Consider the following 18844-nt stretch of genomic DNA (forward strand, 5'->3'; position numbering starts at 1 on the left):
CTCTCTCTCTCTCTCTCTCTCACACACACACACACACACACCAGCCTCTCTCTCTCTCTCTCTCTCTCACACACACACACACACACACCAGCCTTTGCTCTATTTGCTGTATTGACAAAATACAGTGAGGTTTAGTAGTGGCAAGTTTGTTTTATTTTCAGGTGAATGTGTCCACATCTCAACCTCATAGCAGTTTGCAAGCAAGCACCATAGGCCAAGCACACTTTCAGGAATGGGCAAAGATGTTGAGACAGCAGGAGCTTTATCAGTAGTTCCTTGGACTTACCCACAACGTTATCTCCCTCACACAGCCATAACAGAATTTAAAAGAGTGCTGTGCTGCAAACCTGCTAGTGGAGATTACTACCTATGAGAATATGTTGGAGAACTTCTCCTGCTTAAGAAATTCAGTAAACTTGCTCTCCCCACATCAATTTATCCCTCTGAAGATATGAGGCTGGATTTCGCAAGGCCATTTGTGCACAGCTTTGACAAAAATATAAGGTTTTTCAACCTTTTCAGAAAGTTTATCAAGCTGCATTCTGTTTGGTAGGCCACAACATGGGCAACTCCACTCTAAATCAAGTCTGTTTCACCTATACTGAGCATCCATTTTCTGGAGGAATGTGGGCCAGTGTTTGTGGAAATTAATATCCATGTTACTAAGTTGGATTCTAAGTGTGAACTGAAAATTTTAAATAATGCTTTCTAATCCCTTTACCTCCCATATGATTTGCCTAAAGGTATTATTCGAACTGCTCTTCCCAACATGGACCGAGAAGCAAAAGAAGAATATCATGTCGTCATACAAGCAAAGGACATGGGAGGACACATGGGAGGACTCTCAGGGACAACCAAAGTGACCATTACACTTACCGATGTCAATGACAACCCACCGAAGTTCCCACAGAGTAAGTGAAAAACAAGAAGACAGCCAAGTGTTGCAAACAGTGAACAACTAGATGTTCATGGAATACCCACAAGGACAGCATAAAAGCAATAAACCTTCCCTTCTGTTGCTGCTGCCACAGATAGGAGGGCAACATAGTTCTCAATGGCTGATAGCCATTGATTGACCCGTTCATGCAACTTCCCTTCTCTCGGGTTTTCTGTGGCACACAACCGAAGACGGAAGTGTAAGTGCCCTGGAAAATATTGCAGTATTTTTAGTATTTATTAATTGTCTGAGCAATCTGCTTCAGTATTATAGCACATACATATTTTGTACTTCTTGTCTTAGAGAAAAGAAGAGACCAAAACTGCAGTTAGCTGTAAAGCATAAATGAATAAGCCTCTTGTCTATAAAGTTGATTTCCTTGGAGGTACTGATGACATGACATTGCATAAGCAATCCTACAGAACATATAGACTTTATTTTAGCATCCAATATCCTTTTTTTCTTCATCAGACTAACCCAAGCAGCTCACACAATAAAGCAGTTTTTTTGCCCTCCTCTAGACCTTTCTAATTTTCCTGCATCTTTCTTAAATCTTGGTGTCCAGAACTGGACACAGAATTCCAGGTGAGGTCTGACTAATGAGAAGTATAGAGGAACTACTACTTCTCGTCATTTGGAAGTAATACTTCTGTTAATACATCCCAAAAGAGCATTTTTCCTTTTAGATACTGCCTCACATTGTTGACTTATGTTTAGTCTATTGTCCACAATTACTCCAAAACCTTTTTCTTTTTCAGTTCTGTTGAGCTATGTATTCCCCATCTTGTACTGATGTGTTTGGTTTCTTTTTCCAAGGTGGGAAATTTGGTACTTGTCCTTGTTGAATTTCATTCTGCTGCTTTCAGCCCAGCTTTGAGGTTCATCAAGATTGCCCTGGATCATCATTCTGCCTTCTAGGGTGTTTGCTATCCCACCCAGTTTTGTATCATCTGCAAATTTTGATTAGCTTTCCTTGTACTTCCTCACCTAAAACATTAATAAAGATGTTGAAGAGCACTGGGCCCAGGACTGAACCCTGTGGCACCCCATTAGTTACCTCCATCCAATTTGAGAAGGTGCCATTGATGAGCACTCTTTGTGCCCAATTTAGCAGGCAATTTTGGATTCCACCTAATAGTTTTTCCATCTAGTCCAGTTTTTGCTAATTTGCTTATCAGAATAGGCACTATGTTGAAAGCTTTGCTAAAGTCTAGGTAGATGATGTCCACAGTGTCCCATTTTTCCATTTGGGAAGTTACCCAGTCAAAAAATAGCATTAAATTAGTCTGACAGGTTTTATTTTTGATAAATCCATGCTGGCTTCTATTAATCACTGCATTTTCTTCAAGATGCTTGCAGATGGATTTTTAAATAATTTGCTCCAGAATTTTTCCAGGATAGAAGTCAGACTAACTCGTCTATAGTTCCCAGGCTCATCTTTTTCCCATTTTTAAGATAGGGACAATGTTAGCCCTTCTCCAGTCGTCTGGCACTTGTCCTGCTTTCCAAGATTTCTGGAAGGTAATAGCCAGTTGTTCTGAGATTTCCTCCACTAGCTCTTTTATAACTCTGGGATGAAGTTCATCGGGCCCTGTTTATTCCACCTAGGTATTCCTTGACCATTTGTCTGTCAATCTTGGGCTGCCATCTCTCACTTCCAGCTTGTACTTCCTCTTGATTGAAGAGTTCCTTGTAGGGAAGACTGAGGTAAAAAGGCTCCAGGTTGGTTGTCTCTAGGGCATCATCCATCACTAGCTGCTTTAAGGAAAAGGGTTTCTTCAAGAAGGGCATGTCAGAGACACACCTTTGCAACAAGGATCTTTTTCTATGCTTGCAGTGCCCCTGTGTGATTTTTCCAGAGTTCTGTTATGCAAAAATGCATCTATTTGATGAAAAGAAAATATGCATTTGAATGTGCACAGGGTAATCGATAGGAATTTTCATGCAGACTTAAACAAAATTAAAATACTTAAGGAAAATATAAACAAAAACAAAATGGTATTTTCAAACAGATAAGGAAATGAAATGGACCAAACTTTTACTTGAAAAAAATGTAAACACTGTGGAGCTTGAAGAAGACCTATTTATGCAGTCCTAATCAAATTGTGTTTGGGATCAGTTATTACGTAGCATACCTGACAATAGAAACCTGAAGAATTGGGCAAACTGATGCATAAAGGGGTTAAACTATTTCCCAGTGGCCTACTGTGAACCATTTTCAAAGACAGGATTAAGACACAGGGGGAGGTTTGGGCTTGTGTGCCTCACTTTCAAAACATACTGGATGATGATGTTTTAAAAACATACCCCTGCTGAGATCAATGGGATGTGGTCTAGACTTTTGGTTGGAAATGCTGGAAAGCCTGTTAACTGAGACAGTTGAGACTACACTGAATCAAAGCAATAAAAATGCACTTCAGAGAGAAAATTTATGCATTGTAACAAGAGAATCCAAAGAAATGGTATCTTATTTTTATGAATTCATGCACACTGTGAAACTGACAAGGACTCTATTCTTAAAAGCAATTTCTGTTTATATTTCCTTTTTTCTCAAAGGTCCACAACAATGACAAAACCTGTTTGTTAGTTGCTTTTCAGAGGATTTATCTGTTTCATGGAGACTTTATTTCCACTTATTTTGAGGGTTGGAGGCACTTTCTGTATTCGGTATCATGTGTGGTGCATCAAGCACAGAGTTTTTCAACATGTTTTTTTATCCCTGCTTCTTTTAAAAATGCAGGTAGAAAAAGGGATATTGTCATACACATCTCTTTAAGGGAGAAAGGGAGAAACGTGCATATTTCCACTCAGTTATCAATCTTTCCATCCAAACTGTGAATTTAAAAGCTTTGCAAGGAAATTGCATCGAATGCATACTTAAATATTACTTGTCAATATATTTTCTCAACATATGCATTTCTAAACATATTTTCCTGCTTGCATTGTATCTCATATATTTTGATGCCTCTTTGGAATGACAACTGTCTTGGAAAATGCACTTTTTGGTAGATAACTAAGTACCAATCCAGACATTGATCTGGAATGTGTGACTTGGGAAAGTTTATATGAGAATTCAGAAAGACATTCCCCATTTTGTTTTGAAGGGAAAAATACAAAGGGCTTTGTATGTCCAAAGTTCAAAAATATGAGCAGATTATTGCCAGCATTCATTTTACTAATTGATATTTATTTATTTAAGAAAATGTATACATCATTTTTATTTACAATACTACTAATAATCCCACCACCATAGAGATTTACCGGATAAAATCATGATAGAATACAATAAAGTCCCATTAAAATGATCATTGGTTGTTAACAATGCTAGGAGTAGTTTCCTGGGCTACTTCTGTTGTTGGTAGAAGCACTCCATGCTAGGAACCTGTCGAATCTCATTGGTGAGATCCAGCATTCCACATGATGGGTGCCACAATTTGAAAAGCCCTTCTGTGCACCCTGGCCAAATGAACCTCAGTAGGCCACAGTATGATAAGTAGGCTCCAGCCCTACAAACCTAGAGACTGTTGTGGTCTATACAAGAGCGTGGTCAGCACGTGTGAGCACTGATACTTCTGATACTCTCACCATGGCACCCTCAGCTCAGACATCTACCCATTAGGCCACAGAGACTAAGCACGTTGACAATTTTCACATTTGCAACTTCAGAAATTTAAATCCCAGTATCATACATTACTGAAATCAGGTTGTCCCTGACCAGGAAGGGGTGTAGCTGGGCCACCAGCTGAAGCTGGTAAAAAGCATTCCATGCCACTGACACCCTCTGAGCTTCAAGTGATGAAAATGTATCAAGGAACACCCCCAGAGCTGTGAACCTGCACTTCCAGGGAAGTGCAAACTCATCCAGAACAGATGGATCAGCCGCCATTTGGTCAGCGGAACCATCCACTGATAACTGCTGTTGCCTTATGATAACTTTGCATTTTTTACATGGTACCCAAGATCACTTGGTGATTAAAAAAATGGTACTAAAGCAGAAACAAAGGGAGAAGGGGAACAAGTGCAAACAATGACCATTAATAATAGATTCTGAATGGGTGAGGGGAAAATGCTTTTAGACTTCTTCAATCCCACCCCCTTTTCATCCTAGAAAGATTCATGAGCAAACCTTAACTACACTTTAATACTCCTTCAAAATTTAGCCAGGGCAAGGGAATCCTTTTTGGCCCAAAGGCTACATCACAATCTAGGCAACCTTCTGCATGTCTGTGTGCATGAACCCGCAACTCAAAACATGGGTGGTGGTCAAAGCTAAAGAGGGGTAACCTTTCCATTCATTCCTATGCTCTTCAGACACTCATGACCACATGCATATATATCTGTGTACATCTACACATAAGGCATGGCCATTTATTCATATATGACATGCAGTTTTATTATTTATGTGTTGATTTATTCAAAATTTATCCATTACCCTCTTTCTGAAATCCTCTAAGTAAAATACAAATCAAAATAATCAGATAAAATAGAATAAAACAATAAACTCATTTGAAAACATCATGGCAACTCTGAAATCCAAACCAAAAAAAAAAAGGCTAGATGACCTCTCCTTGAATGCAAGGAGAGAAGGGACCAGTGACACCCGCAGCTTTCAGTGCTTGAGACACCCAAAGAAGCCCTTTCCACATCTGCCTGACAAGTAGGCCCCTGGAAACAGGTATATCTTTGAAAGGACCTCTCCTGTTATCTTAATAACTTGTCAAGTGTGAGTCCTCATAGCAGTTCCTCGTTCTCTTTCACGGACATACGCCATGAATATCCATACACTGATATACAAATCTATTCTGACTCTCACACATTTCATGCACACATACATACGCATGCAAAGATTGTGCCGCCACCCCATCTCTGCATATGCTGTAGTTGATTTCCAATTACGAGATGAGCAATGGACAGGAGGTGGGCATTGTATGAGAGGAGGTTAAAATGATTCTCCCCATCTACAGCTTTCCATGCTACATTTAGTGGGGGAAAGGTATCACTCACACTGTTGCTACCACATTTGTGTTTTAAGAAAACTCCAGATTCAGCATTTACAATTTTAAAATGTGCAAAGAAGGGAACTAAAATGTAGTTTTAAGGTACAATGTTTTCTACATGCAAATTAGATTAGTCTATTTTAAATTCCTTCCTGAGACAGCTGACACTCCTGCTATGGTAATCCATCATTTCTACAACTACTGTTACTACTACTATGATTACTTTTATTTGGTAGCAGAGTAAAAAATATTACCCATTCTGTGTGCTGTGCCATTTCACATAAACAAACGAAAAGTCATAAACAATTAACTAGGAGGACAAGATAACTGAAGTGGGAAGTAATGTCTTTCCACTAGTGCAAATGTACATTTCTGCAGATCCCTTCCATCAAATTATGTTATGTTTAATGGCTTACAAGTCTGCACAACCTGGAAAAAGCCAATCTTCTGAGGAATACAAAGGTCAGATTCATTGAAATCAGAACTTGTTGGACCTACTAACTATATGTCCCATTTATTAAAGTGAGTGTACTCTAAGTATCCACTCTAACTCACATTTCCAATTTTCAATGGTTGGAAATACCTCAGTGCACCACTGAATGTAAATATATGTGCATACATATACATACCCATATTGGTAACTAGTTAATTCCTTCTTGGATTTAGTGTGGGTTTTGCTTTGTTGTGGCTTTCCCTCCTTTCATTATAGTAGGCTTAATCTGTCCCAACATACAGTGGTACCTCGGCTCACGAACACCTCAGTTCACAACCAAATTGGGTCACAAACAGAAATTTCATAAACATTTTGCCACAGGTCGCAAACTCTGCATCAGGTGATGATCGCGAGCACATCCGCCTTCCCTGCAAGTCAAAATAATGCACATAAAGAAACTAACCATAATGGCTCATTTACCAATAATCACTCTTTCTGTAGGTGTTTACCAGATGTCTATATCAGAAGCATCTATCCCAGGGGAGGAAGCTGGAAGAGTGAAGGCCAAAGATCCAGATATTGGAGAAAATGGCCTAGTAACTTACAACATTATTGATGGAGATGGAATAGAGATGTTTGAAATTACAACAGATTATGAGACTCAGGAAGGGGTCGTGAAGCTTAAGAAGGTAAGCAATGCTGTCCTTTCATTCCTGTAAATGGATAATATACTTCATTTTCTTTCCATGCCTCACAGAAAATACAATAGTCATAGATTATCACTTATGGTAGGAAAATCACAGCAAATGCAGTTTTGGATAATTTGTTTATGAAGCTATGATTAACTTCCAGCATCCCATTTTACTGTTATCAGTTAATGCCTGCAGCCAGAATGGAAGGAAAGTGATTATGAAAAGGAAGCATTGATGCTTAGAAGCTTCTTAACATCTTTTTAAAGTGAAGAAAGTACATTATTCTTTTACTGATCTTCCACTTGAGAAATCAACACCATTCGCTCTTCAAAGCGTATTGCATATTAACTTGGAAATAAATGATGGGATTGCTTCGGTTATAAATCAGGCATTCATTTTCAAGTTGGCAGTACAGTGTGAATTTTCGGATTATGTGAAAATTACAAGGGATTTCTCTTTATGCCTGCTTTTTTGATGAGAATGTAATTTCAGCTGTCAGTATTCCTTCCATATGCATTCTGTAGTGAGAGAAAGATACAGTAAAAGAAGAGAAAATAAACCAAACATAGGCTGAATTGCACTATGGCCCCATCAAGAGGATCATCCTGCCTAAGCCACTTATTGGGGTTCTGCCTGCAGCAGGAAAATAGGTTGTCTTTCCTTATACAGCTGAAGCCACCAGCAGAACCAAGCTCAGCATCGAATGTGAAGCACCAAATGGAAGCACAAACGTTCTGCTTCATTAGTTACTGTGTTTTAAGCAATGCTGCAAATTGGTTGTCCTTTCTCTACATTTTATTTCAATGAACAATGTCAAAGGACATCCTAAACAATGAGTGTGAAAGCATTCAGTGAAGAAAGCTCAAAGCACATGATGACATCACCACGAAAAAAGTGAAGCTGCTGATTAGATGGAAGGCTGTGGATTATTTTCTGTCCACTTGGGATTCCTCCCCAGATGTTGCCACAGAATGGAGTTTGGAGGAAGGATTTGAATTGAGTTTTGGAGAAGTGTTTCCAGAATATTTGAGAGTTAAGGGTAATCTGTAAAGTCCTATTGTTTGGAAATAATAGTTCGTTTAATTTTTCAGCATTTTTTTAAATAAGCGAAATAATAGAATAGTGCAGTACTGCAGTTGAAAGCAATAATGGAAGATTGCCTAGCAACAGTAACACACGCAATGGTTACTTCCCAGTTGGACTTCTGTAATGCACTTTTTTACATGGGAATGCCCTTGAAGACAGTCCAGATACTTCAGGTGGTGCAAAACAGAGCTGCCAGGATGCTGTCAGGGACTGGGAATTACTCTCATATAACCCCAGTCCTCTATCAGCTCCATTGGCTTCCCATAGAAGTCTGGGCTCAATTCAAGGTGCTAGTTATTACCTATAAAGCCCTAAATGGCTGGGGACCAGGATACCTAAAGGAACGCCTTCTTCCCTATTTGCCCTCCCACCCCCTGAGATTGGAAGCAGAAGCCCTCCCCCGGGAACCCTCTGTGAAAGATATTAGGAAACAGAGTACCTGGAGGAGGGCCTTCTCTGCAGTGGCGTCCCATCTATGGAATGCGCTCCCCAGAGAGGTCCGCTTGGCGCAGTCATTATATGTTTTTTGGCGCCAGGTTAAGACCTTTTTATTTAATCAATATCTTAACAAGTTTTAATACTGAATTTTATTATCATATTTTAATTGCAGCCAGAGTGGGTCGTTAATGTATTTATGCTATACTTTTATATATATGTATTTTATTTGTGTAAGCCGTCCTGAGGCTCTCGCAAAGGACAGCATACAAATATCTTAAATAAATAAATGTAAATAAATAATGAGAGACTCCAGATCTGCAGATGCTTGCTGAGCAGTAACTGCTTGAAGGCCCACTTCTCCTGATGTTTTCATGAGTGAATCGCTTTCTGACCCTTCTCAATCATATGTAGGTTGCAGCCTTTTTCAATCTCCTTTACTGCAATGAAGGCATCATTAATGTATTTTAATGATGTCAAATTGCACACCTACATGAACTTGCTTTTAAGTAAATGGCACATCTGCAGAGTTAGATCATCCAGATTTCCAGGTGGAACTTGGATACAAGCAATGAAATGTCACAACTGCTAAAAAACTGCAAACAGAAGTGTTCCAGTCTTCTCATTGAATGAGGGATACTTTCAGTGTTGCAACCAGGATTTTGAGCACCCACTGAGAGCCCGTTTAATCTAGTATAGATAAAGCATGCAAACCAAGAATTAGTTCATGCCCTCTCCCTTTCCCTCCCCCCTCCCATGCAAAATGTTAGGAACTGCTTTGTTGGTGGTTTCTTTGACAGTCTTGAGGCATTGATAATGTCTAAACTTTGTCTACTCTTTACTATTAGCAATAAATTTTTTAAAATAGCTATTTCCAGAACTACTTACTTTGGCTTTAAGATAAAGAGCAGAATGTGAAACAACAGGGATCCTTGATCTTTTATTTCTTTGAACTTAACTTCTTAAATTCTAACATTTTGAAGGCTGCGGAGGGCATAACATTCCACAGGACGTTACATACAAACCTCCCTAAGTCATGGTATGTGTGGTTACATAATTGTGCTCATATGGGAAATATGCATAGAAGTAACAATAAGCTTAGGACTTAGTCCTATAGATTGGTGTCTCACCCTTCTGTTACTTCTGTTCATAAGTCCCCATCCCTGGACAATTGTGAACATACTATCCTGATTGAGAGGAGCACCTAAAGCATTCTGTACCTGTCACAGTATTTCTGCTAGACAGCTATTTTAAACCATCCAACTGGGGTGCTTCAAAGACAGAGGAATATTGACCTTAAAAGGCAAAAGCTTTTGCAGTCTCCTCCCAGCTCACCAGAATTCTCATTTTATGCCCTTTCCACAGTTGAGTTCTGAATATTAAAAAGGTAGCTAGCATGCTTCTTTCCATGCTAGTTAGGATGGAAGGAGAGGAATTGGAGCACCATTTTACAGCTCAGAATACTGTCTCCTATATCAGATCAAAGAATACAAAGTATCCTACAGCCACTTATGCTACAGGAACGCTTCCTTGCGTTTCATTTGTAAAAACAGCCTTAGCATTGATTCTGAGTGATGGCATCTTGTTTCTTTCAGCATGTTGATTATGAAACCAAAAGGACCTACAGTCTGAAGGTAGAGGCAGCCAATGTACATATTGACCCAAAGTTCATCAGCAATGGACCATTCAAGGATACTGTAACTGTGAAAATTAACGTGGAGGATGCTGATGAGCCACCAGTGTTTTTAGCACCAACTTACATTTTTGAAGTGGAAGAGAATGCAAGCCCTGATGCTCCAGTTGGAAGGGTTCATGCCAAAGACCCTGATGCTAAAAACAGCCCTATCAGGTATGTTTGCAAAACAGGAAGGGTGGTTTTAGAGGTAAAATTAATGCTGTGATGAACATTTCTCCTAACTCTTTGGTGACCATTCACATCCAAGTTAACCGAAAAGAAATTGCTTTCAAAATGAAATGCAAAGACATTTTTGCAGGGGGAAAATCATAGGTTCGGTTGAGTGATCTGGTGCCAACCTTACTGAGGACACAGCTGAGGAACATGCACAACACTCCTGTCTTTCATTGTATGATCATTTCTCTGCATCTGCATTGAAGATAAGATGCATCCATAATCACTCCTCAGAAATTGTATTCATCTGAAGATCCTAGGGAATGTGTGAAGCCCAACAACTAAAAGAGAACCAACATTTCTGAAAAATGTTCTGAGATTATCCTTTTCTTTCCTCACTTGCAGAATTTCTCTAAATTCTCATTTTTAGTGGGTTTCACCTTTCTTCTTCCCACCCATCACACAATGCTCCAAAACAATGCTAGGTATGGACTTGTGGAGAATGAAGAATAGGGACATGGCTGCCAACACAGCTGCTGCAAAATCTCTTAGCAAAAAGAAAAGAAAGAGGTGGTGCTCTCACCCTTGCCAGTGCTAAGCACTACCTGTGAACAATGGTTGGTGAAAGTCAGCTTTGGATAGAATTAAGCAGTGGTAAATTAAAATCTCTGAACTAGAAATGTATAGGTTTTGTTTAAGCCATTGTGCCTCTGTTTAATGATTGTCATGTGTCTTTCATTCCATCGTGCATTCATTGATGGAATCAGATATTTTTCTCTTTCAGAAAATTACACAGAGACTTCAGTACAATTTATCTGTTTTGCTAGCACATAACATTTTGCATAGGGATGCAGGTGGTGCAGTGGTTTAAATTGCTGTGCGCTAGGCTGGTTGATCGGAAGATCGCCGGTTCGAATCTGCACAACGTGGTGAGTTCCTGTTGCTCCCTCCCAGCTCCTGCCAACCTTGCAGTTCAAAAGCATGCAAATGCATGTAGATAAAAAGGTACCACTTCAGTGGGCAGGTAACAGCGTTCCATGCTCTTCGGTGTTTAGTCATGCCAGCCACATGAACAACGGAGACTGTCTGAGGACAAATGCTGGTTTCCTCAGCCAGGAAATGGAGATGAGCACCACCCCCTAGAGCCAGGCATGACTGGACCTTAATGTCAAGGGGAAACCTTTAGCTCCTTTTTAGTGAAAAGGAAGGCCATCTTTTAGAATTTGTATAATGACTGTACCTTGATTAGCCAAGACAAAGTTTACATAACAGTGTGCAGGCTAAAGCACACTTTAAAATGTTCTGTTGTGCAGGTGGTTGCCCATTATGCTTGCTTAATGTGTTGTTGTACAAATGAGTTACATTAGCATAAAGAACAGCACCTCTGCAACCACACTGACTGTAGCTGGAGACTCTTCTTGCCCACAGTTCTAAACTTAGTTTCCACTATGTCAACATCATTTCTACTAGCAGAATGACACAGTTGGCTATTGCATATACTAAGGATTTAGGTGCCCTAGCAAATATTAATTTCCCAGAGGTCATGGTGCCTGGGATGCTACCATAAGACCCAGGATGGGGGAAAAAAGTGTAGGGAACTGGGGTTCAGTTTTAGACAGAATGGAAAAAAACTTTTGGGTATTATCACTTCATAATGCAGCCCAGAATAATGAACAGGCCTAGTTCACTTTATGAGTCAGAGAACTGCACACTTCAATTACATCACTCTATGTATTGCATCATGTGAGGTACACAGAGCATTCCTGTATGATGTAATAAAAAACAACTTAGAAGGAATGGCAGGCACCACCCAACGTTCAATTTTATTATTATTTTTATATGCAACTGGTTCAAATTTTGAATACTAATATTTTTCCAAGACCTCAGCACAGCTTTCATAACTACTAGAAGAGGGTGTATTATAGATAAATTTGTAGTAAATGAACTAGAAACACCAATAAGCTAGCAAACCATGAAGCATAGAATGATTCAGAGTAAGCTCAGGCTAGATGTTCTAAAATGACTTAACATGAATTGTTAAAATATATGTGAAATAAATACCTCTAGGTGAATGCAAAAGGAATGCATGGACGTTTTACACAATCCATTTAAGGATAGAATAAAATGTTACTGGTAGAACAGGTTTTCTAATAAAACCGTCATCTCCCTGTCTAAGTTTATCTCCCTTAAACATGCAGATCATGTCCTCATAAGTCCTTATCACCACTTGTGACAATCCAAGATGTACAGCAGGTGACAAGAAGACTCAAAGCATAGCCGTATCACAGTATTCGGGATTTGGAGAGAACTTGGCACAGTGGGCCACTTTCAGTGGCAGACTGAGCCCTGTACGAGGCCCTTAATCAGAGAACTGCCACTGTCTGTAGAACAGAGCTCCAGTCCCTGCTGCCCAACAGACTGTGGCAAGGGCTGAAGAGGGAAACTTTTTCCGCATGCTCGGAAGTGTGCCTTGATTTGGGAATTTGACCATGCAAGGTTCCAAATTATGGGGCAGCCTATGTGCATGAAGCAGGCTCCCAGTTTCAGATCCTCCTCCTCCTGTGTTAGTGGTGGTGGGAGGGCACGAAAAGGAATGTGAGACCCTGGAAGACAATGTGGGACACATTTCCAACCTGACAGCCAAAGGTGGGCCAAGTCACAGGGTTGTGTTTTCCTCAAATTTCTTCAATTGCTTGGGCAGATTTGGAGTGGAAAAGAGGTACTCTCCAGTGTAATTTGGCAAATTGCATAAACTGAACAAATTTGGGCTTGCTTGTTGGAGTCAAGATGTTGCTGTCATTCTTGTTTATAGCATTTGACACGACATGTATGGAGGCATCCTTTGCTCGCTGCACATGCACACACTGCACCTTGGCCACCTTGAATTTGCTGACTGCTATGTTCAGACTTGTGCTAAATTTGGACATCTCTGAAAATTGTGCACATTTATGTAAATTATGGAAGATAAGCCTGACTTCTGTGGAAGTTTTGTGGCAGAAGAAAAAGAAGATAGAGACGCATAAAAACAGAAGTCCACATGCCTCAACGCATCAAATTGATTCAGCAAAAGTGTAGATATGATGGAACAAAATCCATGGTTTAAAAAAACCCTTCAGATTATCATCCTCTTACCAGAGTCCTCATGCATCCCTAGGCAGGAACAACAGAGGTTGCAGCATTGGTGACATGGCTAACAGACCCCATTCCTACCCACTCTCCATTTTACTATAAGTGCTTACTCAGAAATCTTCAGATAATCTTCAGAATCTGTGCCCTGACAAGGGATCACTCCATCCTAAAATATGGTCCTCAGCAGCAGCAGCAGCAGCAGCAGCAGCAGCAGCAGCAGCAGCAGCAGCAACACACACTGATATGGAACAGTTTTCCTCACATGTCTGTTGAAATAAGCAATGTGAATCTATTTCTATCCAGAAGTGATTTAGTGCATCTAAATTAATATTTTTATCTTGCTAAGCATACTGCTGCAAAGTTATTTTTAAAGCAATATGCCATACAATGTTTGGGAGACATTAAATGAGCTGAGGCCACTGAATAATTCTCCTCTAATTACTTCATTTGCATCCCCTTTTAGATATTCAATTGATCGTCACACTGACCTCGACAGATATTTCAGCATCAGCCCAGAAGATGGTTCAATTGTGACCACAAAAAAACTGGATAGGGAAGAAATGGCCTGGCATAATATATCTGTATTAGCATCAGAAGTCCGTAAGTTTTTAATTATACTTTAACAGGAATGAAATTCTGCATATCTTCCTTTAGCAAAATATTAGTGCTATAGAAGGCCACATATTGGAACCCACTCTGATCCAAAATATCCTAACTGATACATGTATGAAAAATCATGTTAGAAGCTACTTCAGTGCTTTTGTTAGGGGATTCTTTTGGTTTATTTCCCCGCAAAGCTTTGGATACTCCCAGTTACATGGCTGTAAAGCAGTTGCTGCTATGTACATAAACAGACATTGCTCTGCAGTCATATATTGGGAAAATTGTTGTAAGTATGCAGGGACACTGCTCTCTTGATTGAATTACAGAAATTCCAGGAGAAATTTCACTAGTCTTGTTGGAGTTTCTTTTCCTTCCAATTTCTCATACATTTCCCTAAAATTCAGAAGGTCTAGGATCTATTCTCAGAACTATTAATTTTGTCCACTGATGTTTCTCAGTCAGACATCCGTTGCAGAAGGGACAGATGACCTTCACAACCTATTTTGACTAACAGCCTGAGACCATCTTTTCTTTGAACTCTAGATATTAGTAGCAATAATATTATTAATACACTTGGTTTAAGGCATTCAGGGTAATAAACAATCCTGTGCTAGTGCAGAAAGGCCATCCAGCAAGCTTTGTGACAGTGCAAGGATTTCAATCTCTCTAAAATGTGACTATTGTATCACTATTTTGAGTAAAAGGACCAAGGGCTGGGCCATTCTTAACCACCTTGAGGGTCCTGGTTACTTTGCTGAGAACAGCAAGTGAAAGGAGGATCTGAATTAGTTGCCAACCCTATAACAAACTGCCATTAAATTAAGTAGTGTTTCCTTTGAATGTCCCCAAACCTTTCTCCCAAGCAGGAACTAACAGATTTACCTTGAAATATATTTCTAGGCAAAATTCAGCGGGGGAAAGGAAGTCATGCACAAATGTGCCTTCTGTGCACACACAGACTGTAGCCAAGTTTCTCTACCCATAAGATCATGTGTGCAGTTCCACAGGGACCAGCTGCACACCACCCAGTGTAATCCAGACTGGTTCATATTGTCATGGATGGATGTGCTTTAATTCCCCTATCCATTACCTGGTGCTGAATGGCTCAAGTTTCCTCTTGAGTTACTAATTTCAGAGCTGGCATCAGCCTTGATGAATTGGGGGCCCAGTGCCCTTGGGTGGTCCATCAGCTATTGAAGTCAGCTCCCTGGTGGGCTTACCTGGTGGTGGTAGAGCACAGGAGAGCCACAGGTTAAATTTCCAACAGTGTTTCCTTATGCAGCTTCACTCAGGAACACCGAAGGAAACTTAAATGGCTGATGTTGAGTTGCCTAGTACTAGGGATTGGTGGAAATGGAATGAGAAAGCAGTGCCAAGATCTTAGTCCCTTGACAGCTGTCCAAGGATGCAGAGTGGTGGTGCTATATGATTATGTTGCATGCAGTTCTGTGGCAGTTCACCTACCTATGGAACAAGATCAGTTTTTACATTATCCAGTACAAACCTCAGTGTCTTTTTTGTATCTCAGTAAAATAAATTTTAAAATAGTCAACGATTTCATTTTTTAAATTAATATGTAACCAGTTCCATGTTTGCCATCAATATATCTGTCAAGAGCTAATTGTCATGAATTCCAATTATAATTTAAATATTTACAGGAATTAAATACCATTCTACATCCAATAAAATTCCTGAGTGGTAAACAATAAAAAGGAAAAGTGGAAGAATTGTTCAAATTTTTGTAATTAGGTATCCTAATCTTTCTTGTTAGGGAAGGCTTGTTTAGCTAATTTTGTTTTTCAACAGACACTGAAAAAGTAACATTTGTCTGTAAAGCTTGGTGGAGAAACAATTCAATGCACACCATCCATAGTTCTATCCGTAGTGGGTGTTTAATTTATTAATTCTGTGGCCAGTTCAGTTTTCAGTCAATAGTTAGACATGTGGAATATGGTATACATCATATTACAGACTGAAAATTAGTCCACCTTTTTGGTTGAACTGATAATAGACCTCTTTATCTGCATGCAGCCAAAATGTGCATTGAATTTGCTATGCAGGCATGCTTCAGCTTCAGTTGCATGACTGTGAAGTTCAAATACTCATGTATAGTGCCTTGAAACATAGTCAAAGTGGCATGAATCCACTAGGGGGAGGTTGGGAAGTCCTATGTAGTTGTGTTTATTAAAATTATTGACTTCCTAGTAATACCAGAGGAAAGTAATGAGGTCAAAAAGAGTTCTCATTTCTGATATGAATGCTAAAAATCTTATATTTTATCTTGATAATACTAAATTTGTTTTTATACTTTTATCCTATGGTGTGTTTCTTCCTCTTTAATAACTTGTAGATAACCGGCACCAGGAAGCCAAAGTTCCAGTTGCTATCAAGGTCCTTGATGTAAATGACAATGCCCCAAAATTCCCAACACCCTATGAAACACGAATATGTGAAAAAACACAGACCATTGAGGTAACTTCTGCCATACAGGTCTGATTGTGGATTCTGGAGAGAAATAGCAATGCTGTTGAATTTTCTTAAGAATAGAGTCTTGGAAAAAATTCATTTGAGCATAGGTTTTTCCATTTACTGTAGTGCATATATAGCATAGTTTAATTGTAGGGTTGAAACACATACATTAACTACTTTGAAAAGAGTTAGAAGTCAATTTCCTTTGAAGGGGCAACCCAGAAAAGTATTACTTTCAAATACACTTCAGATCCTTGAAAGACTGTGACAAAGAGGAAGGTCAGGATCTCTTCTCGATCATCTCAGACAGCAGGACTCAGAATAACAGGGTCAGGTTATAGTAAGCCAGATTCTGGCTAGGTACCAGGAAAAGCTTGGTGTCTTGCACTGAACAGGGGATTGGACCTGATGACCCTCTGGCCCCTTTCAACTCTAGTATTTGATGATTCCATGTTTAAAACATTGTATTTTGCATTTGCTTTTTTCCTCTCTTTATTATTTGGCTTTTCCTAGCATGAGGTAGAGCAAGGCAGTTGCATCTGGCAGATTGGATCATCACCATGGAATCCAGATTTCTTGCAGACCTTGCTCAGGTCTTTTCCCATTTTCTGAGGAAGCTAAAGCATAAATGTCCAGCTCCTGGAGGTCTACGTGTAATTGCAGAAACTCTAGTTCACACATTCTTTCTTCTACAGAGCTACAGGGCCATGATGTGTGGAATTTGTACCAATACTTGTCCTGGTAATTAGGTTCATTTCAGAAGTATATGTGTGACTTCTTTCCAAAGTAGGGGCATTATGCCTGGCTCTCTACAAGCCAGATCTATAATATAATAAATTAGATGAAATGTTCCCCCATCCTGACCACTGCTGCTGTGAGATTTAGGGTGCTTCTCTTGACAATGAGTCTGAGGATCTGTCCCACAGGACAAGTACAATGTTCATGGAAAAGTTACTGAAGCAGCAAAGAAGTTGCACCTGAGCTAGTACAAAAGTACTAGGAATGGAGAGAGATGTCAAAATTAGCTGCACTGAGACTGACAATCTTTGAAGTCAACCCTGTACTATCCTATTTCTACATGGCCTTGATTTTTTTTAAACCTTCTATATTCATTTTTTTGCATTTTTAAACATACACACTTTGGACACAAGCATGCATCTATTACTATTCAATGTGTTCATGTTGTCACACCTGTTTTTTTTCTTTTGTAGAATGCATTGTAAGCTTGAAAATTTATAGATTTCCAACCACATATTATGTTCATGTCTGTGTTCCAGCCCAGAAACTGGGTAAATACCAAAATAAACAAACAAACAAATAAATAAATCCTGCTAGAACAAATATCAACCACATCCCTAAAAAGATGTCTGAAAGTTAAGCCAAATGAGACATTTTATCAGCAGCAAGAAAGTGAAAGTTTTTATAGCTGCCATTTTCCCTCCATCTCTTCCTGAAGCTTCAGTGATCTAGGGTATGCTTTGGTTCAGGGTTCAACTTTTTTAAATGTGTAAATTTTGGACTCACGGACAGAAGATCTTGTACTGCTAGATGTTCACTGTATCACTGGATTAGAGTTTGACGGAGAGTCAGTGTACTAACCCTGGGATAATTGTTTTGAAAAGTCAGGGTACACCAGATATGGCAGACCTGTAGATTCCTCAAATGGTACCAAGATGGATGGTGTATTGTGTAAGAATGTACATGGATTGTGTTTCATTTTACAAAATATCAGAACTTGCTGCTTTCATATCCTTGAAGACAAACACAAACAGAAAAACATTTTTCCAGAAAATGTTTGCACATTCCCATTTCTGCATTTGCATTCAGTAAGTACATTCCTTTTCACAAATGCAAAGAAATAGATTCAGCAATGAAAAGTCATCTACCAAGCCAAGCAGATTTTGTGAACTCTTTTTGCTTTCTGGAATCATGCGCAGATTTATCTGTATGCAAATATGAAAATTGCTGGAAACTACATATAATATAGATTTTTTGGTAATCCCTTTCCCCAAAATGTTTTATACATCTCTGAGCTTTCTTTGATCTCTCTACAGCCTTGATTATGTAGGAGTTTTGTCGTATGTGTGCATTCTGCTCATTGATTTCATGCAGAGCAATGAAAAATCTCAAGAGTGCTATATGCAGGAACAGTTCCATAAACTGTGGCATATTCTTCACATACTTTTCACATGAACAGGACATAAATCTCAGTCC

At 39.3% G+C, this 18844-nt stretch overlaps 1 protein-coding gene across 3 annotated transcripts in view; it reads left to right on the forward strand.

Moving 5' to 3' along the window:
• Nucleotides 1-18844, forward strand: part of CDH11 (cadherin 11) — a 118535-nt gene that overhangs the window by 90236 nt on the left and 9455 nt on the right. For all 3 annotated transcript variants that reach the window (XM_044434187.1, XM_044434185.1, XM_044434186.1), the window contains 5 exons: nt 744-911; nt 6869-7056; nt 10176-10429; nt 14022-14158; nt 16512-16633. In XM_044434187.1, the coding sequence (XP_044290122.1) occupies nt 744-911; nt 6869-7056; nt 10176-10429; nt 14022-14158; nt 16512-16633 (869 nt within the window). The remainder of the gene's footprint in view (nt 1-743; nt 912-6868; nt 7057-10175; nt 10430-14021; nt 14159-16511; nt 16634-18844) is intronic.

The sequence above is a fragment of the Varanus komodoensis genome, unplaced genomic scaffold (assembly GCF_004798865.1).
Source record: "Varanus komodoensis strain SLA01 unplaced genomic scaffold, ASM479886v1 scaffold27, whole genome shotgun sequence".
In the NCBI taxonomy this organism is placed as follows: Eukaryota; Metazoa; Chordata; class Lepidosauria; order Squamata; family Varanidae; genus Varanus; species Varanus komodoensis.